The sequence below is a fragment of the Salvia miltiorrhiza genome, chromosome 7 (genome assembly GCF_028751815.1).
Source record: "Salvia miltiorrhiza cultivar Shanhuang (shh) chromosome 7, IMPLAD_Smil_shh, whole genome shotgun sequence".
Lineage (NCBI taxonomy): Eukaryota > Viridiplantae > Streptophyta > Magnoliopsida > Lamiales > Lamiaceae > Salvia > Salvia miltiorrhiza.
Genome location: NC_080393.1, coordinates 11,147,857 through 11,170,987, shown reverse-complemented (window position 1 = coordinate 11,170,987; position 23,131 = coordinate 11,147,857). Strand labels below are relative to the sequence as shown.

At 38.0% G+C, this 23,131-nt stretch overlaps 4 protein-coding genes across 4 annotated transcripts; 2 read left to right on the top strand and 2 right to left on the bottom strand.

The window, feature by feature from the left end:
• The first annotated feature begins 20 nt into the window (after nt 1-20).
• LOC130992536 (calpain-type cysteine protease DEK1) lies at nt 21-12,938 on the top strand. The gene is made up of 32 exons (XM_057917201.1): nt 21-461; nt 664-807; nt 2,018-2,268; nt 2,824-3,006; nt 3,091-3,226; nt 3,429-3,559; nt 3,649-3,763; nt 3,860-4,838; nt 4,944-5,054; nt 5,697-5,755; nt 5,859-6,021; nt 6,158-6,431; nt 6,547-6,697; nt 6,825-6,936; nt 7,020-7,185; nt 7,296-7,366; nt 7,475-7,566; nt 7,676-7,838; nt 8,002-8,073; nt 8,374-8,751; nt 8,844-8,959; nt 9,048-9,345; nt 9,442-9,761; nt 9,936-10,287; nt 10,372-10,692; nt 10,801-10,905; nt 10,995-11,123; nt 11,212-11,592; nt 11,674-11,811; nt 11,878-12,114; nt 12,194-12,563; nt 12,658-12,938. The coding sequence occupies exons 2-31, from the start codon at nt 686-688 to the stop codon at nt 12,497-12,499; spliced, it is 6,432 nt and encodes a 2,143-aa protein (XP_057773184.1). The 5' UTR covers nt 21-461; nt 664-685; the 3' UTR covers nt 12,500-12,563; nt 12,658-12,938.
• A 1,143-nt stretch (nt 12,939-14,081) lies between these two features.
• Nucleotides 14,082-14,559, top strand: LOC130992692 (arabinogalactan protein 14). Its single transcript, XM_057917445.1, has one exon. The coding sequence runs from the start codon at nt 14,172-14,174 to the stop codon at nt 14,337-14,339; it is 168 nt and encodes a 55-aa protein (XP_057773428.1). The 5' UTR covers nt 14,082-14,171; the 3' UTR covers nt 14,340-14,559.
• A 2,295-nt stretch (nt 14,560-16,854) lies between these two features.
• On the bottom strand, nt 16,855-18,862 carry LOC130992685 (uncharacterized). The gene is made up of 5 exons (XM_057917436.1): nt 18,407-18,862; nt 18,174-18,294; nt 17,977-18,080; nt 17,249-17,380; nt 16,855-17,146 (listed from the first exon to the last, which is right to left on the bottom strand). Exons 1-5 carry the CDS (start codon nt 18,407-18,409, stop codon nt 17,120-17,122), a joined length of 387 nt encoding a protein of 128 aa, XP_057773419.1. The 5' UTR covers nt 18,410-18,862; the 3' UTR covers nt 16,855-17,119.
• A 22-nt stretch (nt 18,863-18,884) lies between these two features.
• LOC130992649 (5'-adenylylsulfate reductase-like 5) lies at nt 18,885-22,328 on the bottom strand. The gene is made up of 4 exons (XM_057917377.1): nt 21,804-22,328; nt 20,662-20,843; nt 19,969-20,093; nt 18,885-19,530 (listed from the first exon to the last, which is right to left on the bottom strand). The coding sequence occupies exons 1-4, from the start codon at nt 21,978-21,980 to the stop codon at nt 19,097-19,099; spliced, it is 918 nt and encodes a 305-aa protein (XP_057773360.1). The 5' UTR covers nt 21,981-22,328; the 3' UTR covers nt 18,885-19,096.
• Nucleotides 22,329-23,131: the final 803 nt, after the last annotated feature.

The window sequence follows — 23,131 nt, the reverse complement described above, 5'->3', positions numbered from 1 at the left end:
GACTTATATCAACCAAAAACAAATTATATACTATTTTATTTTAATATCCGAACGCGCACACTTTACTCTTTCTTCTCCACTGCCTGCCTGCCTCTGCTCTCCTCTTTCTCTCTCTCTCTAACGACAACCTAAAGCCCTGCATTCTTTCCACCCCCATATTTCATTTCTTTTTCGTCAAAAAGTGTAGGGTTTTTAAAATTCATCTGCTTTGACCTTAACTCTCACTCTTGTAGAAAAGTTGCTCTTTGCATTTTCAGGTTTCTTGTTTTCTTTTTCTTTGTAATTCCAATTTTCTTTTCTGCCTCTTCTTCTGCTCGTTTAGATGTGGTGAAGCTAGGAGATTAGGGCGAAACCCCTAGCTTTCTCGCTGTTGATTATGGTGGGGACGGACATTGTGCTGAAAGGCCATAGCTTTTTGAGCTGAAATCTCGAGAGGAATGACTCAAATTCTGCTGAAATAGGTGAACTTTGTATTTTTGCTTTAAGGGTTTTGTTTATTTATTAATTCTATGGCTCCCTGAAGTTGAAAGTTTATTTTTTTCCTTCCCAATTTGAATGCGCCCCTGCAAGTTGAACTGGTCAATATTTTTCTTTCTTGTTTTTATTAATGTTTTTTTTTTGGGATTAATTTACTCTCTGATGGGGTTTTTGTTGTGCCTATAGTTGAGATAAAAGGGGGGTCGAAATGGAGGAGGAGCATGAGTTGATCCTGGCATGCATAATTTCGGGGTCCCTTTTCTCCGTTCTTGGGGCTGCTTCCTTTTCTATACTCTGGTTGGTCAATTGGCGGCCGTGGCGCATCTACAGGTGCCTCTCTTACCGTTCTTGGGACTCAGTCTTTCATAGCCTCTTCTTTTTGATCTTGAGCTGCATTAATGTGGTCGAACTGCAGCGTTGCTTTCAGTTATACGCGTATTGTAATTGCATCTTTTAGTGATGATACGGACTAATAATGATAAATATTGTTGTTTGTAATTCGGAGCAACTAAAAATATCTCTACCTTGGATTCTTGGAAGTGGGGGTTAACCTTGATTGGTAAACTGGACAAATTGGTTAGACTATGAGACTTGTTATATCTTGGAATTGGAGAGGGGCGGAACACTGAGTGTTAACATTTTCTGGAACTACTAGTTAGATTCTTTTAGTGCCAGTACTGGAATAATTGGAACTCAACCTTTAGGTCGTTGGCATATTTGAGGTAGGGTATAGTTCTCTGAGGTGACCATAATTCTGGAAGTTACATCAATTTATCTGTATTGAACTTAAAATCTCAGCCTATGCTAGTTCATTCTAGATATAATTGTTTAGTTACTCTTGGGTACTTGTATTGACATTGCGAAAGAATATGGTTAACTCCTATCTGGCAGGAGAGGAAGATATTAAGTATGGGACTGTGCAACCAGTTTAGTTGCTATTTAGCATACTAACTTTTTAATACACCTGATTTTTAGCAAATCTTAAACTTGCAATCTGCAAAGTTGTTATCTTTATTTGATGTAGCAGTTAATGAAGTAGAGAAAATGGCAGCTATGCATTGGGATCCCCTTAGTATACCATCTTACACTCCTTGGAAAGGCCAGAATTTTCAGATTTTTGGAATTATCATATTTTATCAATATGGTCCATATTTATTTCAAATAGTTTCTATGATATAACCTTTTCACTATAGAGAACTCGTGTATGTGTTCTAATGCATGTAGCTTAGAAATTAATTTCTTCCCTCCTTAAATGTAGTTTCCCCTCCGTTGTCCATGATTGATCACTTTGATTAAGGAGGCAGCACTTTCTCCTTGCCAGTGTGTGTGTGTTATTTTTCTAATATATGATATATATAAAATTTTGAGTGGTTTGTTGTCCATTATTTTCACTGATTCAATTAGTGCTTGGTTTTTTATTCTTGTTTACTTTGCTTTCAATTTATATGGAGGTTTCTAAAAAATTAAACAAGTATTGCTGAACACTCAAAGAACTAGGCCTGTACTTTGACTGAGTTCTTCTTGATTATTGCCTTTTCAGTTGGATATTTGCTAGAAAATGGCCGAATTTCCTCCATGGGCCTCAGCTAGGAATATTGTGCAGCCTTCTTTCCCTGGGTTCATGGATAATTGTTATTTCGCCAGTGGTGGTGCTTATTGTTTGGGGATGCTGGTTGATTGTGATACTGGGGAGAGATATAATTGGTTTAGCTGTTGTAATGGCTGGAGTTGCTCTACTTTTGGCATTTTATTCAGTAATGCTCTGGTGGAGAACACAATGGCAAAGCTCAAGTATGTGTTTCCTACCTCACTGGATTTGACTGGAAAGAGTTGGAAGCCTGTATTTACAATTTATTTTTTCTTGAACTGATCATATTTCTGACAGATTTATTTATTGCTCTTAGTATCAAATGGTTGCTTTTTCTTTTTCTTTCAATTATGTTTATGCCATCATATGATCTTAGAGAATAGATCAAGAATGGCCTTTAGGCACAATTCTTCCTACAACAACACAGCCCTGATAATATCAGATGAAAAGGGCATAAGCTAACTTGCAGCTGCCATAATCAGTTGATAATAACCTTAGAAACAGCTCTCATTTATTGCCATAATCAATTCACATATGCCATCTATATCATGAAAAAAATTCTCCAAACTTTGATGTGAATTGTACTTGAATATGGCAGTAGAATGATAAATTCTGATTATGGAAATACTTGTATATGATTATGTGTATAGCAAATTATTGAAAATTTTCCTAGTTGCTAGATGGATTTGAATTAGCTATGTTGTGCATAACATATTGCACGCTAATGCATATATGATCCTCATGACAACCGTGTGCAGGGGCTGTTGCAATTCTTCTTCTTCTGGCTGTTGGGTTGCTTTGTGCTTATGAACTTTGCGCTGTATATGTTACTGCGGGTGCAAAGGCATCCGACCGGTATTCTCCTTCTGGTTTTTTCTTTGGCGTCTCAGCAATTGCCCTAGCAATCAACATGCTTTTTATTTGTCGGATGGTTTTCAATGGTACGTCATAGTTTGTTCTATATGAACCTCAAAAACCTTATGTGAGTCCAGAAATATATTTATCTTATCTTATATGTCTGGCAGGCAATGGTCTTGACATAGACGAATATGTGAGAAGGGCATACAAATTTGCTTACTCGGACTGTATTGAAGTTGGTCCCGTTGCTTGCTTACCTGAACCACCAGATCCCAATGAACTATACCCTCGACAATCGAGAAGGCAAGTAATCCTCTTAATTACTTGCACTTGTGTCACTGTGATTTGCCCGTTAGATTTTCCCTGACAATAATGAAACAAATCCTTCTTTGTAATATAATCTGCTCTTATGAGCTGTGGGCTTTCTCTTGCTTGAGTCCATTCTGTAATGTATTATCTTGAGCTTTTCAGCTTATGCAGTCCTATATGTATATGATCCTTGCAGGGCTTTACACCTTGGGCTTCTCTATTTTGGTTCCCTTGTGGTTCTGCTTGTATATTCCATCTTATATGGTTTAACAGCCAAGGAATCTCACTGGCTTGGAGCAATCACTTCTGCTGCAGTTATTATCCTTGGTATATCCACTATATACATGCATAAAACTTCAAATTCTCCACCATGCTCTTTTTGTTTATTGTATTCCGAAATTTTGTATTTCTTCTAGATTGGAATGTGGGCACATGCCTCTACGGATTTAAGCTTCTTAAGAGTCGCGTTGCTGCACTTTTTGTTGCTGGGGCTTCTCGGGTCTTCCTAATATGTTTTGGAGTCCACTACTGGTTTGTTTCATACCTTGTGGAAGAAATTCTACAGTTACCGAATATTCTTTTTCTTTTATCCAGTTTCTCATAATTTCTAATAAAAAGCTTTTACAGGTATCTAGGACACTGTATCAGCTATGCAGTTGTGGCCTCTGTGCTTCTTGGAGCTGCTGTGTCTCGTCATTTGTGTATAACGAACCCATCTGCTGCTAGAAGGGATGCTTTGGAGAGTACAGTTATTCGTCTACGAGAAGGATTTCGTAAGAAAGAGCAGAACTGCTCCTCCAGCTCATCTGAAGGTTGTGGTTCAAGTGTAAAACGCAGTAGTAGTGCCGATGCTGGTAACCTTGGTAATGGTACAGTACCTAGCACCGGGGATCTTACTAGCTGGAATCATGTTGAGGGTATCCATAGTGAGAAGGGCATTGATAGTGGAAGGCCTAGCTTTGCGTTACGTAGTACTTCTTGTCGTTCAGTTGTTCAAGAAACTGAAGTTGGGCCTTCTTATGTTGACAAAAGTTTTGACCATAATGGGTCTTTGGTGGCTTGCTCTAGTAGTGGCATGGAAAGTCAGGGATGTGAGTCAAGTGCATCTAATTCTGTGAGTCAGGTGCTAGACTTGAATTTGGCACTTGCTTTCCAGGAAAAGTTGAATGATCCAAGGATTACGTCCCTCTTGAAAAGAAGAGCAGGACAGGGAGAGCTTGAACTAACAAATTTACTGCAAGATAAAGGACTTGATCCTAACTTTGCTGTGATGCTGAAGGAAAATGGATTGGATCCTATGATCCTTGCATTACTGCAAAGAAGTAGCTTGGATGCAGATAGGGATCACCGTGACAATACTAACATAGCTATGATGGATTCAAACAGTGTTGACAATATGCCATCTAATCAAATTTCATTCTCGGAAGAGCTTAGATTACGTGGTCAGGAGAAATGGCTACAACTGTGTAGACTGTTCTTGCATTATACAACTGGTACACCAGAGCGGTCATGGCTTTTGTTCAGTTTTGTCTTTAGTGTAGAGACCACTATTGTGGGCATTTACCGTCCAAACACGATCAATCTAATAAACTCTACACACCAACAGGTACACCCTCCATTATAATTTATCGCAAACTTAGTTGTGTTTGTTCACAGTTTTGCATTTATCATCAAGTTAATTCTTACCACAGTTTGGTCTCATTTTCTGCAGTTTGAATTTGGTATAGCTGTGCTGCTGTTGTCTCCTGTTGTCTGGTCAATCATGGCCTTCCTTAGGTCACTTCAATCTGAAGAATTGTCTATGACATCCAAACCTAGAAAGGTAATTCTGTTGTATGTTCTGGAGTCTTTAACCTTTTTGATTATAATATTTTATTTTATTTCGAACTCTATACTTAGTTGATTATATATATGTGTAGATCAATGTAAGACATGAATAGCCGTTTTCGTGGATTTCACCACATTAACGAATACGGCTGTTCATGTGTTACATTGGTTTGTTCATGGATTTTATTGATTTATTCGTTATTCTCATTTCTCACGAAAGATAGCCATTCCCACTGGGTGCTCTCTCTCTCTCTCTCTCTATATATATATATATATATATGTGTGTGTGTGTGTGTGTGTGTGTGTGTTTTATTTTTCATCATGTTCAGTAATGTCTCATCTTATATAGGACTTATTAAATGATTTTTCCACTGGAATTTGTGTTTACGCACTTAGGTTTAATTAATCCCTTTAGCTTATGTAAATATATTGCCTGTATCTTAAGTGTAGAGCTTGTTGTAAGCAACTTATGAAAATTTTTACTCATTTTCCTGACTTCTTGTCTTCCAGGTTGGAGTAATGTATTTTTGTAGTGTCTATAGTACATAAAGTATACTTATGCTAATTATTCTTCACCTCCTGTTGACGTTTCAGCACCGTTGATTTTATTAATATATTTTCTTTCATGTATATGCAGTATGGCTTTGGTGCTTGGTTTGTTAGCACTTCTGTTGGATTATTGCTTTCCTTTTTGAGGTACATTTCTTTTAATCGTGTTTAGCATCTTTAAACCACATTGTCATCCATTCCATTCTCTATATAGTTAGACATAAACTCATGATTTTATATATATCTGCAGCAAGTCATCTGTTCTGCTGGGGCTGTCTTTAACAGTACCTCTGATGGTGGCATGCCTATCAGTTGGTGTTCCAATATGGATTCAGAATGGTTACAAGTTTCGGATTTCTGGTGGCACTGATGCAGGTCATACTGGAAATCATGTCATTGTAAGGAGGAAAGAGGTACAACCTTTTCCTTGATTTGGGTATTTTTTGCTGTTTGCTGTTCCAATATAATTTATGTCCATAGTAGAATATTTGAATTATCTTTAACTCTCTTCTGCTTGTATGTTCTGAAGCTAATACTATTTGCTTCCAGGGTGTTATTCTTTTTATTTGTATGGCCTTATTTGCTGGATCTCTATTAGCACTTGGTGGGATTATATCTGCAAAGCCTTTGGATGACTTACGCTATAAGAGCTGGACTGGGGATCCAAAAAGTGTTTCATCTCCTTATGCATCATCCTTGTATATTGGGTGGGCCGTGGCCTCCGCAATTGCATTGATAGTTACTGGTGTCCTGCCAATCGTATCATGGTTTGCAACCTACCGATTTTCTCTCTCCTCTGCTGTATCTATCGGGCTGTTTGCAGGTGAATTTTCTTTTATTACTATGTTGTTATTGATCTTTTTCCTGAAACTGCAACGGGCTTACTCTTACTTACTCTTACTCTTTCATTACTGAGGCTTGATTTCCTCCTCTTATAGCTGTCCTCGTGTCGTTTTGTGGGGCATCATATATGACGATCGTAACTTCAAGGATTGACCAGATTCCAACAAAGGCTGACTTTCTTGCCGCTTTGCTTCCATTGATTTGCATTCCTGCTATATTATCGCTGTCCTCTGGCCTTATCAAATGGTGCGTGATCTTATAGGCGTGTGATTTAGAAGTTGCATTTTCCTATTATGGTTCTAAAACAGTTAGGTTCATTGTCGGCGATGGTAGCTGTTAAGAGTGACTAACATATTCAGATGTATGATCACAGGAAAGATGACAGCTGGAAGCTTTCTCGAGGTGCTTATATATTTATAATTATTGGCTTAGTTCTGCTGTTTGGTGCAATTTCAGCGGTTACAGTTATAATCGAACCATGGACGGTGAGTAAACATTATCTCGGAGTCATTTGTTTCATTATATGCCACTGTTACCTCATCTGATTTAATTATCTGTACTGATACAGATTGGCGCAGCATTCCTTTTAGTGGTTCTTCTTTTGGTCCTGGCTATTGGCGTGATTCACTACTGGGCTTCGAATAATTTTTACTTGACGCGATTTCAGATGTTATTTGTTTGTTTCCTTGCATTTCTTTTGGCTTTGGCTGCTTTTTTTGTTGGTTGGTTCCAAGGTAAATGCAGCAATACCTGATCTGCTTAATTTACTTAAGTAAACATTTTCCTTTTATATCAAAGTGAGAATTAGATTTATATGCCATTCTGAAGTCATTTTATTTTTCAGATAAAGCTTTTGTTGGTGCATCTGTTGGTTACTTCTCATTTCTTTTCTTGTTGGCTGGGAGGGCACTGACTGTGAGTTGAATAATATTACTATAGCTTACTCTACCAACAAATGCAGTTCATTTTTTTTTTCTTGGGAGTACGTTATCTCTTGCTTTACGTTGCTGATTGACTTTGCAGGTACTTCTTTCTCCTCCCATAGTGGTTTATTCTCCTAGGGTATTGCCTGTATATGTTTATGATGCTCATGCAGATTGTGGAAAAAATGTCAGGTTTGGCAATCTCCTTTGGGAATATCAATTATTGTTTATTTCTTCAGTTCTCTGAGGAGCACTCTATTGACTTCGCTAGATATTATTGATTAATGTCGTTCCCATGCAGTGCCGCATTTCTCTTGCTTTATGGGATAGCACTGGCAATCGAAGGCTGGGGTGTTGTTGCCAGTTTGAAAATTTATCCACCTTTTGCTGGTGCTGCTGTATCAGCTATTACACTTGTTGTGGCTTTTGGATTTGCTGTGTCACGTTCATGCTTAACTCTTGAGGTTTTATTTTCAATCTTGAGTTTATCAACTTTCATTTGAAATCCATAAGACATACATATATCATCCTGGAGCAAGTCTTGAATTTTCCATCATATGGATAATATTTTTGCCTTCTCTCTGTGTTGCGCTTCATTTTCCATTCTAAAATTTTGTCTTCTCGTAGATGATGGAAGATGCTGTTCACTTTCTGAGCAAGGAGACCATAATACAGGCAATTGCTAGATCGGCAACAAAGGTGATTCCTGTCCTCTAACCTTTCTCCCATTCAAAATAAGTTAAAGAGTAGCTGGGCAAGAGTAGTTAAAGCCTCAAGGGGCTGTAGATTCTATACTCATATCTGCTTAAATTTCATGTATGGTTCAGTATATTACATACCCTGATTGAGAATTGGTAATTTCTAATAAGATATGATTCTCCAAGCTCATTTTTGTAATATTATCAGCCTTCGTTAGTTCCACCTGGAAGATGTAACTCTCGATCATCCAAGTAACATGTATGCTTTATTAGATCTGAAACCCATTCCTACTCTATGCAGACAAGAAATGCTTTGTCTGGAACATACTCCGCTCCTCAGAGGTCCGCCAGTTCAGCTGCACTTTTGGTTGGAGATCCTGCTAGTGCAAGGGATAGGGCCGGGAACTTTGTGCTTCCCAGAGCCGACGTGATGAAGTTAAGAGATCGTTTGAGAAATGAAGAGCTGACTGCAGGATCATTCTTCTCCAGATTGAGATGTTGGAGGATATTACAGAATGATGTTACCAGTGATGTAGGTCATCGGAGAGAAATGTGTGCTCATGCCAGAATTCTTGCTCTTGAAGAAGCTATTGATACAGAATGGGTTTACATGTGGGATAAGTTCGGTGGGTATTTACTCCTTTTGCTTGGTTTGACTGCCAAGGCTGAAAGGGTGCAGGTATGAACTAATTGTGCTGGCATGAATTTTTTTATTTATTTTGTTTTCAGTACCTGCTGATCATTTTCAATACCGTTTTTGTTTTTGACCAGGATGAAGTTCGCCTGAGACTGTTCCTGGATAGCATTGGTTTTTCAGATCTGAGTGCAAGAAAAATTAAGAAATGGATGCCTGAGGATCGTAGACAATTTGAAATTATACAGGAGAGGTTGGAAAGTTTTGGGAACAAATTTTCAACTGCTTTCCCTTCTTATCCTTATTTTACTTATTTATTAATTCTTTTTATGTATTTATAGTTATATAAGAGAAAAAGAGATGGAAGAGGAAGCTTTGATGCAGAGACGTGAAGAGGAAGGAAGAGGCAAAGAAAGGAGAAAAGCCCTTTTGGAGAAGGAAGAGCGCAAATGGAAGGAGATTGAGGCTTCTCTCATATCATCTATTCCTAATGCTGGCAGTAGGGAGGCAGCAGCTATGGCAGCTGCTGTTCGTGCCGTAGGAGGTGATTCAGTACTCGATGATACATTTGCACGTGAAAGAGTGGCAAGCATTGCCCGTAGAATACGCGCAACTCAGTTATCTCAACGTGCACAGCAGGTTACTATTCGACCGATTACTTGAGTCTTATTTCTCCTATTATGTGGTGGTACTTACTAAGATAACAACAATTGTCTGAATTCTATATTGTTACAGACTGGACTCGGTGGTGCTGTTTGTGTTCTTGATGATGAACCCACAACAAGTGGCAGGCTCTGCGGCCAGATTGATCCTTGTTTATGTCAGACCCAAAGAGTCAGTTTCTCCACAGCTGTGATGATTCAGCCTGATTCTGGGCCAGTATGTCTCTTGGGCACTGAATTCCAACGAAGAGTTTGTTGGGAAATTCTTGTAGCTGGTTCTGAACAAGGTATTGAGGCTGGACAAGTTGGCCTTCGTTTAATTACAAAGGGGGATAGACAGACTACAGTTGCAAAAGAGTGGAGTATAAGTTCATCTAGTATTGCAGATGGAAGGTTTGTGTCTGTTTTCATGTCTTTATTCTTCTGGTTTAGATGCTATGGGACTATTGAAGTTTTGGTGGCCTGATTACATATCTCAATTTCTTTCTCCTTTCTTTGCTACTGTTCCTGTTTTACATTCTGCTACTGAAGCACCTATGTATTTGTATTTCTCAAATTGTGTCGCAGGTGGCATATTATCACAATGACTATAGATGCTGATATAGGCGAAGCCACTTGCTTTATTGATGGTGGCTATGATGGCTATCAAACTGGACTTCCACTTAATATTGGAAATGGCATATGGGAACAGGGAACAGATGTTTGGATAGGTGTTAGGCCACCAACCGATATGGATGCATTTGGGAGGTCGGATAGTGAAGGCTCTGAATCCAAAATGCATGTAATGGATGTTTTCCTCTGGGGAAGGTGCTTAAATGAAGACGAGATTGCCACCCTTCCAGCTGCCGTTGGTTCTGGAGATTACAACTTGATCGATCATCCTGACGACAACTGGCAGTGGGCTGATTCTCCTCCAAGGGTTTGCTTCTTTTCCGAATATCCTTCCTTATAAACATATCTTTTTTTGCTACTGTTGAATAAAACCCTCGTCCCATCTACATAGGTTGAGGACTGGGAGAGTGATCCTGCTGAGGTTGATCTCTACGACAGAGATGAAGTAGATTGGGACGGACAATATTCAAGTGGGAGGAAGAGGAGATCAGACAGGGAGGGGGTCATTGTAGATGTCGATTCATTTACCAGAAGGTTGAGAAAGCCTAGGATGGAGACTCAGGATGAAATCAATCAACGTATGCGCTCAGTAGAGTTGGCTGTTAAAGAAGCCCTCTTGGCAAGAGGGGAAGTGAATTTTACTGATCAGGAGTTCCCTCCAAGTGATCGTTCATTATTTTTAGATCCTGACAACCCTCCATCCAAGTTACAGGTAACTTTTCCCTTAATCTTGCTACTCGGCATTTCTTGCTTTTTTTTGTTTTGTTGAGTCATGCTGTACGATGTGTTCTACCTAACTTGGCCTTGAGGCGTGCCACAGGTGGTTTCTGAATGGATGAGACCTAAAGAAATAGTCAAAGAGAAGCATCTGGATTGTGCTCCATGCTTATTTTCGGGAACAGCAAATCCTTCCGATGTTTGTCAGGTCTGCCAGTCAAGTTTCCCGATAGCTCCTTGTTATGTAATTGCATTCTACTTACTGCTCGGTGTCTTAACTTGACTTAACTTGAACAGGGTCGGTTGGGTGATTGTTGGTTTTTGAGTGCGGTTGCTGTGCTGACTGAAGTTTCTCGAATATCAGAAGTCATTATTACGCCAGACTTTAACGATGAAGGAATTTATACGGTTCGCTTTTGCATCCAGGTGGGTTCAGTTTTCATTTAAGTCAATTTTGAGGATGAAATTGTGATTGGCCATTCTGAGATTTAAATTTTAATTTGTTCGACATTAGGGGGAATGGGTTCCTGTTGTCGTTGATGATTGGATCCCATGTGAATCACCTGGCAAACCTGCATTTGCAACCAGCCGGAAGGGGAACGAATTATGGGTCTCTATACTAGAAAAAGCATACGCTAAGCTTCATGGGTCATACGAAGCATTGGAAGGTGGGCTCGTCCAAGATGCTCTTGTGGACCTTACGGGAGGTGCTGGTGAGGAGATTGACATGAGAAGTTCTCAATCTCAGATTGATCTTGCGAGTGGCAGACTATGGTCTCAACTATTGCGTTTCAAACTAGAGGGGTTTTTGCTCGGCGCTGGTAGTCCTTCAGGTTCAGATGTGCACGTTTCGTCCTCTGGAATTGTGCAGGGGCATGCTTACTCTATATTGCAGGTATTACGAATTTACTGTTGATATCGTGAGCGATGGAACTTGGAATATGTTGATCACTGTTTCATATTCGTAATTGATCAGGTACGTGAAGTAGACGGCCATAAACTTGTCCAGATACGAAATCCTTGGGCAAACGAGGTCGAGTGGAACGGCCCTTGGTCCGATTCCTCGCCCGAATGGACGGATAGGATGAAACACAAGCTCAAGCATACACCACAGGTAAAATATCGAGATTCGACTTTATTTTTGAACAAGTATCTAAGTAACAATGCATGTTTGGGACAGGCAAAGGATGGCATATTTTGGATGTCGTGGCAAGATTTTCAAATCCATTTCAGATCAATATACGTATGTCGTGTGTACCCACCAGAAATGCGTTACTCTGTCCATAGCCAGTGGCGTGGTTACAGTGCCGGTGGGTGCCAAGACTACGAAACATGGCATCAAAACCCGCAGTTTAGAGTGAGAGCCACCGGTGCTGATGCGTCATTACCAATTCATGTGTTTATAACTTTAACTCAGGTATGTCTTACGCGTGCTTCCTAACAAAACCGAGAGCTCCTTTTGCTATGATGATAAGTGAAACTCGGTGTTTGTTTAGGGCGTGAGCTTCTCGAGGACAACAGCTGGTTTCAGGAATTATCAATCAAGCCACGACTCAATGATGTTCTACATCGGGATGAGGATCCTCAAGACCCGTGGCCGTCGTGCTGCCTACAATATCTACATGCACGAATCGGTTGGTGGGACGGATTATGTAAATTCAAGGGAAATATCGTGCGAAATGGTCCTCGATCCGGACCCAAAAGGCTACACTATCGTCCCCACAACGATCCACCCGGGGGAAGAGGCACCCTTCGTTCTTTCCGTCTTCACCAAATCATCAATAACACTTGAAGCCTTATAGCACTCAAGTCCGGAACGCGCAGTTGTGTTGATGGAGGACCTGCTCTCCCGCTCCCACTCCCACGGTAAATTTTCGTGTATTTTCTGATGCTTCAAAACTGTAGCTAAGGTAGATGATAATGGTGGCTGGAATCGTATCTAAGTTTGGAGTAACTGCAGTCAACAGGTGGCCGTGGTGGCGGTCGCGGTGGCAGTGGCGCGCAGGGATTTGAAGGGGGTGGGGTGAGAAAGTTGTACATGAATTTAGGTGAATTTGTAAATGAGCGGTAGAGGATAAAGGGTTGATAGGGATAGGGATAGGATAAATAGGAATAGGGTTAGGTGTAGAGAAGACGAAGAAGAAATAGCAAAGGTTGCTGTAGCATATTTGAAGCTTCAGCTCCAATTTTGTTGCTTTCAGCACTCAATTGTATAAATACTCCGCCTCTATTTCCTCTTCATTTTTCCCTCTCTATACACTTGCTCACACACACACACACTAATCATCTCTTCACACAACACCCCCAAAGTTGCAACCTTCGATGTTGCAGATAATCAATACATAAATTTAATAACCACCTATTATTATTATTAACGAGTAAATAAGAACGAAAAGTAAATAGGTTTTTAACGAGTTCGTGAACGGTTTGCTAAGACTTTACTTAACAAATTCTTTTTTTTTTTTGATAAATTTGAAGACTGCGTTCTCGCTCTTTCTTTGATGGGCTAAGACTCTTCTTAACAAATTCTCGTTATACCCTTGATGGGCTCCATCGAAAAGCCCAATAAAATGCAAATAGAGAGTAGAGACCCCTTGCCGTTTTAGACTCTCACAAACTATTATTTTCTCTATCTACAAAAATTGCCACATTATAATCGAAATGAATTTTATTAAAAATTTGCACCCTTAGCGTAATTCAATTAATACTTAGACTTAGAATAATGGGATTTGTCTAAACTGTATTAAGTTCATGAAGCATGCGAAGCTACGTCATGCGTCCTAAATTTTGTATGGGTGAAGCATGCTCCGAGAGACATGTAACACCTGTCTTTCACCTTATATAACATTAATAATCAAATATTGAATAATTAGTTTACTTGTCCTAAACGGTCACATTATTAGAAGACACAACTTTTTCTTTCGCATTCGAAATGAATTGGATCAAAAGCATATAATTATTCACTGTGATTATCATGACCTGTTTCTTACCCACCAAAACCAAATCATGAAATAATTTCAAAATTCCTTGGGAGTAGCCTAACCCCATTTGATGGGCTGGAAATATAGTGGTGCGTGGTGGCCCACATTTTTTGCTTTGACAAGTGTTTCCTACCTGTCCACTTCCCGGGCAGTTCGGGCAGCCACCCCTACCTCAATTATCACTCCTTTCTCACTTTTATTTTACTTTATTACGTAATTTTTTTCAAAAAAAGAGTGGGCGGTCTCCTATCTTAATTCATTTGTGTTAACCGTTAGGAATTTTTTCACATTTCATCCCGGGCAACTGCCCCTACTCTCTCTCTCTCTCTCACACACACACAAAGCTAATAAGTCATCTTTGTATTGTATGTATTATATAAACCCCTAAACTCTCTATATACATTCATATTCTCTTATTAGCTGCATACACCACTCTCTCTTCTCTTCTCTTCTCTCTTGTGTGTAACTATTCAGCTTCGATAAACTTGTTGGGATGGAGGCCAAGAGCATGAAGACGGTCGCCGTTGCATTCATGATCATGGCGCTCTCCGCCGTCGAAGCCGCTGACGCTCCGGCGCCGTCCCCCACTTCCGACGCAACCGCCTTTGTTCCCACTTTCCTCGCCTCCTTTGTGGCCATGGCTTTTGCTTTTGTCTTCTGATTTATCATCTTTACCTAATAACCTTTCTATTTTCTTTTACCTTTAATTTTACCAGTACAAATTTTTGTTCCTTGTTAACTTATTATTGTTGCAGTATTCATCACGACGGATTTAGCTCGAGTATTGATTTGATGGTGATTTTTTGTTTTCCTTTTTCTTGTTTTCATTTTTATGTAGCATCATCTTGTTATTATTAATAAGAATTATTGTGTTCTACTTCTACCTGATTCTCATTCTTTATTGCATCTCATGAAATAAATTACGTCTCTTGAGTCTTACTTGGGTTGATAAATTATTAAATGTGAAAGTCTAAAGAATCATTTTTTTAGGCAGAAGAAAAAGAAGATAGCTTTATGAAACATGATTAATGACAACAGCATTTTGTGTTCGAAAATTCTACCAAAACGTGGCCTCTTCGATACAAGAGAGAGAGAGAGAGGCTTCATGCTGAAGATTTCTACCAAAGCGTGGGGCATCTGTAAAAAAATGGGATTTGTAGGAATAATAATGCTAGAGAAAGAATGGGTCTTGAATTCCATCCTTTATTCGAACAATATCTCCAATATTATTATGTGCTAAATGCATATTTATATTGTCACAAAATAAAAGCGATATAAGTAAATATTACTATGAGAATAAAATACTAAAAGCAAATTATAACAGAGAAATGAATTTCCTCCCCAAATAAATGTTTCGTTTTAGAATTCTATGATAAAATGTTGCCAACTTACAATTTTACTCATCCTCAATGCAAATTTTGCACTCTTTCGATTTTTCACGCAACAATTGAGAGTAAAGTTATTCACTTTCTTAGTATTATGACTTTATGAGTACAATGAGTTTAGGCAGGTAGGAACAATTATTTGGGCACAGAAAATATTTATTTAAGCGTGAGTGTTTGCATTACGTATTTATATAGGTGATGCACGCTGCAATAAATACATCTCTTTTTTAGGATGCATACTAGGAAAATTGAAGTCGACTGCCTTAGCAAATTTTACTTCACCTAACTTACGAAAAATGACCCTTTACCTCACACTTATGAAGATCAACGAATAAAGGGGGTCTCGGCCCCCACATAATAAAGTTAAATTGTGTTTTAACCTAAATTACCTAATATATACTTTATCACCATCATCAAGAGATGAATGGAAAACACAGACAAAAAAGAAGAGAATCAAGATATTGTACGATTGCAAAAATGTATTATTCTGATTCCATCTTCCAATCAATCTTCACCTAATTTTCTTGCTACAAGAATCTTCGTAACAACAATAATTAAGACAGTATTAATAACGCGGTCACCACATGCAGCTTCGACAAATTTAGATAACAACAAAGTTAGCTTTAACTCGCAAAAAACAGCTCATATGGTTCTAACTGATAATAATTCAACACATTTCCTTGATTTCTCAAAGCTTAGCACTTAGCTCATATGGTTCTAACTGATAATAATTCAACACATTTCCTTAATTTATCAAAGCTTAGCACTTAGCTCATATGGTTCTAACTGATAATAATTCAACACATTTCCTTAATTTCTCAAAGCTTAGCACTTATTATCAACCACTCCAATACTCCATGTGCCTCGCTTTCAAAAAATCACGTAGAAGAGCCAAATCGCATAAAGTGAGCCCGATAGACACGACTTGAAAGGTTTAACGGGGCACACGTATCACCACATTTCTAACCACCAAACACAAAACACGGTAACATTCATTGCCACGAGAGTTTTAGAGAGATAAAACAAAAAGATTTCATCAAATCATATAGATTAGCACATGCATGCCGTATAAGGTTGAGACAGAGTGTATGCATCCATCATTCATATTATATTATGTATATGCATGTGTATGTGTATTCAAAGGCAACAAAACTTGCTTTGTCCTTAAGCTATCAATTCAACATGTGTAGAAGGCCCTTCAATCACTGCACCCACCTCACTATTTGTTTTTTCTTACTTTATTCTTCTAACCATTATCTGAAATTCGGCTACAAAATAATGAAGTTTACCCTTTTAGCTGTCTTATGTTGGAGATATAGCGTGTTAATCGCAGAGTAGAAGTAAAATTAAGTGGCTCTTTAGCTGTCTTATGTTGGAGATCTAACGTGTTAAAGCAACTATACCTAAAGTTTGGAACAAGGGGAGGTGGAAGTGTAGCTTTCTAAAAAGTTAATTTAAATCATCCATACTTTTCCAATGATCCAAAACCTTAAACAGGACAGATGGGTGAAACTTACATGCCAACATCTAAGAAGCCGGTAAGAAACAGCTTTGCCACGAAGCTAAGAAACTATCAAACTTGTGACGGGTCCAAGGTACCTAACGAAAGCATCTGATTGGCCAATTTTCATGTGCAGCTCTCACCCTAGTGGTCCATAAAATTGAAAAGGGGGTGAGACTAACGTAAAGACACAACTGACTTAACCACATAGTGAATGAAAATTGCTACCAACTAACTAGATATTCTCATCTATGTTGATGTAAGCAAGAAAATTGAAGCAACAGATTACGTTTCTACAAAAGGCATCTCATATGATATGAATAAAGCACCCCCCAGAACAAGGGAGCTCCAAGTCTTACAGTCTTGAAACAGGTAATATACTTCCAAGTCTCAGTGTCTATTGAGTGTCAAAATCACAATCTCTATGGAGAACAATAAAAGGAAAGAAAGAAAAGTACGGAGAGTGAGCCGATCATTGTATGAGGAAACTAGTTCAGTCAAAGCCTCAGGGATGATCTGAAGGCCCATCATGCTGGAAGAGGCTATTTAGCATAATCAGATCAGAAGCTTCTCGATAGCATCCTACATTAGACAAGGAAAAGGAATAGGCGAAATGAATACAATTATTATCAATACAAACTTGAAGGTCTTATCACAACAAAAATTGAGCCTCTAGCAAGATACCTTCAACTGCTGTATTTGAGATTTCAATTGGCTTCCCTCGTTGCTGGTAACAGAACAAGCAATGACTGGTCTGGTCACTCCACATGCTCGGCCAAGAGCTTGCTTGGATGGAACAAAAACATAGGGCACATTCTGCAGCCACAATCAAAGTTCAGCATAGTGGTCATGGAAGACAAGTGATAAAATGCTCTACTTAGCCCATGTAACAGTTTTCTTTCCCCATGGAAAATGGGCACAACAGAGAAAATATTGAGAACTATCAATACCGAAATAAATTCTACTAAGAATATATTTCTCATCATAACAAGAACTATAACGATCTAGAAAACGAAATGATGATAGCTGGACAGAGCGATAACAAGGGCAAAATATGAAGAAGAAAAAAATCCCAAGTTAGTGGAGTGGAATGTTGTCCTTGACTAGATGGGCACACCCGCAGAAGTAATTCTGATAAATTCTCAAGAACACAGTAGCCTTCTCATGCAATAATCTTCTGTTAGTTTCGAGGACTAACAACATAAAGCCAATAGCTTGATACTACGTTATATTACAAACAAAAGATAATGGATGATATTCGTCACGCGAGACTAAATGTGTATTTGAAACACACACACACAACATGAACTCAGCAGTTGTCCCATCACGCAAAATCACAAGTTGGGTGCTCAATTATATGAACAAATTTAACGCAGAAACCACATCTGTGAAAGCAAATAAGTGATAACTACCTTATCTTCAGCAAGAAGCGGAAGGTGAAGGAGGATTTCAAGAGGCTCTGTATCAGCCGCCATCACAACAAATTCAGAAATCCCACGGTTCAACGTCTTAGTAGCTGCATTAAGTTGACAAAACCATAAAATTCCTCAATCACATATCAATTAGCACAGAGGAACTCAAAACACTTCGGAAAAAAAAAGTATCCAACCTTCATTAGCGCCCTTTTTGAGTTGTTTGTAGTTGGCGGCTTGTTGAACCAAATCAAGTATAGTAGTGATCAGCTGGGCATCTGCCAACGGATATGCTTTCGGGTTCACGGCTTCTGCAGTCTGCAATACATACACACAGAATTCATGTTACATGTGCTCGAATAGTTGAGAATTACAGACAAAACATGGAAACATTATATACTACAACAATAAAAAATAATGGAACTGATACCATGACGTGGGAGAGTAAGAGCGCCGAATTCTGTAGCAAAACTCTGGGGGTTTTGAGAATTGTACACAACTAGAAGCCAAAGACAAGTGCAAAGTTCTGGAAGATTTTGAATTTAGGGTTTTGGATTGGACAAGACAGCTCAAACCAATTACCCAATCTGCCCCACCACTATTTCTTTGATACTTATCGATTACTATTTCAAATTAAAATAGGAAAGAATTGGGAGATATCTGAAATTGCCTTATACTAGTATATGAATATGAATGTACCATAAAGTTTTTAATACTTAAATAATTGTGAGTAAAAAGCACAAAAAAATTATGCTCTTTTTTTGCCAAAGTACTGAGAAACCTTCCAAAAAAACATTGAAAAACCAAAATGAGACCACCTTATGAATGTACCATTGCTTTTACATATATAGGGGAGCAAAAGCAATTGACATTTTAAATTAATTGGAGACACATTGGAGGTGTGGAACTTGTTCTCAACCAACTTGTATATTTTACAACCAAAGGAGGATTGTGTTAAGAAATTTACATGGTCTTGTTTTTCTCTCACTAGAGTCGAAATTTCAAGTGAAATCTCAAGTCTTTACACAAGATATTCTCAAGGCAGTGACTGCAAAGACTAACGATTACATCATCAATAAGTAAAAGGGTAAACCCCATCAACAAATGGTACAAAAATGGTTTACAAGTCCTTGGAAGATAATGCTCTAGATGATGACGTCTCACCCAACGAGACAGACGCCAGGGATGAAGCCCAAACCCGGGCATTCCTCGCTCCCTTGTGGAAGTTCCTAGTCTTACACACCTTTAACTTGCTCCAAATTCTCTTCACATCAATCAGATGCAGCGCCCGGCCTATAAGCTGTCGTGATTCTCCAAAGATCCCCATATTCAGATGAGGAATATATGCCAACCAAATCGCCATTATATGATATGCAATCTCCGGGAAGAGATATAGAAAAGCCCTTGACAAAACAAATATTATAGAGACTAGTAGATAAGGTTCCCTTGAGAAAATCTCTTTCAATGATGCTCCTTTCCAAACCCCAAATACTTGCTCGTCACTCTCCAGATTGCATTCTGTGTCTTCTACTATATCCACTACAGGATCCAGTCCTAAGCAAATAAAAGAATTTCATCATCCATGAACACGTAAATATACAGATGATGTCATGACATTAAGGAGAAATAAATATTGGAAAGCCATATAATACAAGGAAAGATGCAATTCAACATAAATTTTTGGCTACCTTCTGAATAGGAGCATACACATAGGGATAAGGTTATTTATGAAGAAAAACGCACTCTTTTTGCATCTTGCGTTCCCACTCAAACATTCTCAGGGCCACTATTCACTAAACACTTTATGTAAGATCAATTTAATCTAACAGTTTTATAAATGCTGACAAAAGTAAAGATGAATATCTCAAGGAACTGAAGTAAAACTACATAGATCATGTAAGCACTCATCAAGCCACAAACATAGATATGTCATGAGCTCAATCAGACACAATCTTAGGAAATCAACTTTCGAGTTTCGACCATTGGTGCTACCTGTAGATTTTTTGTAGAAGTTCACAATAGAAGGGAGATCTTTACGACCATAATATCTCGCTCTAGTAGTCTGATTCACAATCAGAAGCGATGGCACGCTGTGAATCCCATTTCTTGAGAAGACGCTGCACACATCAGACAAGTTAAACTCAGGCGAAAGACTTGAACACACACACACACATACAAATAGATTTTAAACTTCCCTAATTGAATATGGACTCTATAAGCTTTGCAAGGTCAGCTAGTACATAGAAGAAGCTACCAAAGAGGAGAAGTCATAACTAAATGATCTACAAGGACCCTACGAAAGTACTACAAGCTTGTTCTGAATAGCTGAGAGAACTATCCATACTTAATATTCGACCAAGTAGCATCTTCAAGTAGTAGGGTCATTTGTCAAACTACTGTTAGAGCAGATGCAGCAATAACCTCAACCTAAAGGTAGTGATAAGAAATTTGGTAAATAGAATTCCATAGGTTTACAAGCCTTTGTGCAGTGCCAACAACAGACCGCTGCACAGAGATATCTAATACATTTGTGGTAAGCAGGTGTGATGGATGAGTGGAAATGCTCATATCTATGGTTTATAGGAGACTACACAATCTAGGTTCACCCATGTTTGAAACGAATCAGCACTTCTAAACTTGGAAGAGGTGACAATATAGGAAGAGAATACAAACTAAAACACTTACCTCGGCAAGACAGAGGTTTGGTCGACCATTATATGTTTGATCTGTGGATACATGGAACTGAGTGTAGAAAACCTTGACTGAAAGATGCTTGAGAAAGGACACCAAGAAGCATAGAAAAGAACAGCAGTATATTCATTGTCTCGAATGGAGCTCATTGCATTTTCAAGGGATTCTTCATTCACCTTCAATTACATATTAATGTATCAATACATGATTAAAGATAAACCATAAAGGGTTACCTCTAAAAATCAGCATGGGAGAAAGATAAAGACAGTTCAACTTAAATTGGAATCAAGAGATATAAACAGAAAGCTGCATCAAACATGCATATTAATCTCACATAAGTACGAACATCATTATAAATGAACACCATCACACCACAGATAGGGTTAATTGAAGTGTGACTGCAATCGACATTTCGGTGTACCAACGCTGCTCACCTAGTTTTAGCTGGATACCAAAGACATTAGCTTTTTATAGAAAAAGACCTTCCTTGGTTATTATATATCATTGATGAGTAATGTTATATCATTATGCTAGAAGGATAGCCGGTTAACAACATAAACAGCAAGAAAGAAGTAAATGGTATGCTATGTGCAACCAATCAACCAAAACAGGACAGGAAGTAACATAGGTTTCTGAGAGGAAATGCTAGAGGTAGCCCTAATTTCAAAAAAATGGAGTTTTAAAACAGCACTCACATAGAATCTCCCAAGCTAACTAATGCTGAAATTTACTCATTTTACTATAACAAGTCAAGAATCAAGATACAGGCTTTCTACAAAACCAAAAAATAAAAGAATGTTCATACCAATAAGTGTAATGAGAGTCAACGTTTATAACTCTATCCCACATAAGTTACTCTTTTTGTGCCAAAACATGCAGCTCATGTAACAAGCTGACACATTAGCTCACAATAACAATAAAGAAAAACACACACCGAGACAAAAAGTGGCGTGTAATGAGATAAGAAAACCGACAACATCCACAAACCCTCTAATAACCGACATACCGCATACAAAATCGAATAATCAAGACATTAATATTTCTAAAGCAACACCCTTGAAACCCTAGACGCACATATGTGCAATAATAACAAAAAAAAAGGCTGAAATTTTTAGGATAAAAAAATGATAAATTACCTGAATTGGGGATGAAGAGCAATGGATCGATAGGGGGCACTGAGAATTCAGATCGTGAAGAAATTCCATGGAATCACGTTTACAAGTCGATGATGAAGACACCAATCGAAACGACGTAGCTGATGCCGCCAATATACACATGAATATACATACACATTTCCCCATCGGAAACTCCATGGACAAAATCAAGAATATTACAGATTTCTTCTAATTATTAGCAAGAAAAAATCAGATTTTTCTAACGGGTAGAGAAAGAAGATAAAATGAAAATAAAAATAAAAATTGTAAAGCTAGCGATTACAACGGGTGCTGCAAATTTGAGGATTCACAAATATTTTCCTATTTTACTTTTTCTTCTTCTAATCTTCGGGCTCTCTCTCTCACAGCTACTTCCTTTCACCTACGCTATTTCATAATGATTTCATATATATATACATTATATATACGTGTAAATATTTTGTGATTATAATAATGGCCGCGTTTGGATCCAGGTGCGAGGTGCCCAATCCTTTTTCGCCTTTTTTTTATTTATTTCTTTTTATTTCCCTTTTACTCGGCAGATTTTTATTTTATTTACTCTTGGAATCTCCAGCCCAACATATATCATTTTGCTTGGCCCAACAAATTATTTGTCTAAACAATATCTTCTCTAAAAAGTCGTTCATAATATTTCTTTTGCGATACCAGTTGTTTAAAACTTCGTCTGAAACCAAATAGATTTGCAAAAATAAGAAAAAGAGGAAAGTATAGTTTGAATTTGATTATAAAAACACCATAAAATTATATCCTCACTCGAGATGATTACTATTTGTTTATACTTGTTATAAATTGTCTTAATACTCCAAATTATTGGTTTATCAAACTGTTTATGATGATTTATAACCCATAAAGTAAACTACCAATATACTTGGAAGTGGTATTGGATACGATCGGATATACCGTATAATCAAATTGTACTGATATTCAGAATAATTTCATTTGTATAATTTGAGTCCAAATATAGATTCGGATTAGGATATGATTGCATCTGCAATTTAATTATACAATACACTCATTTCTACCCAAATTTTGTGATAGTTACCAATTGAATAAAGCTGCGCATTTATGTGATAAAACCACAAGACGAAGTATAATTAAGTAGAGATAATTATATTGGCATTTGGCCCTGAGAAATCCTTTGTCTTGGAAGACAAGGCATATTTATTTGAAGAGAATAAATAATTGAGTAAAGTAAAAATTGTAGTATTAATGTTTTAGAAGATATAGAATATAATGTATCATCAGGTTTTCTTTTAATATACTTAAATTTGCTTTAGCAAATAAAATTA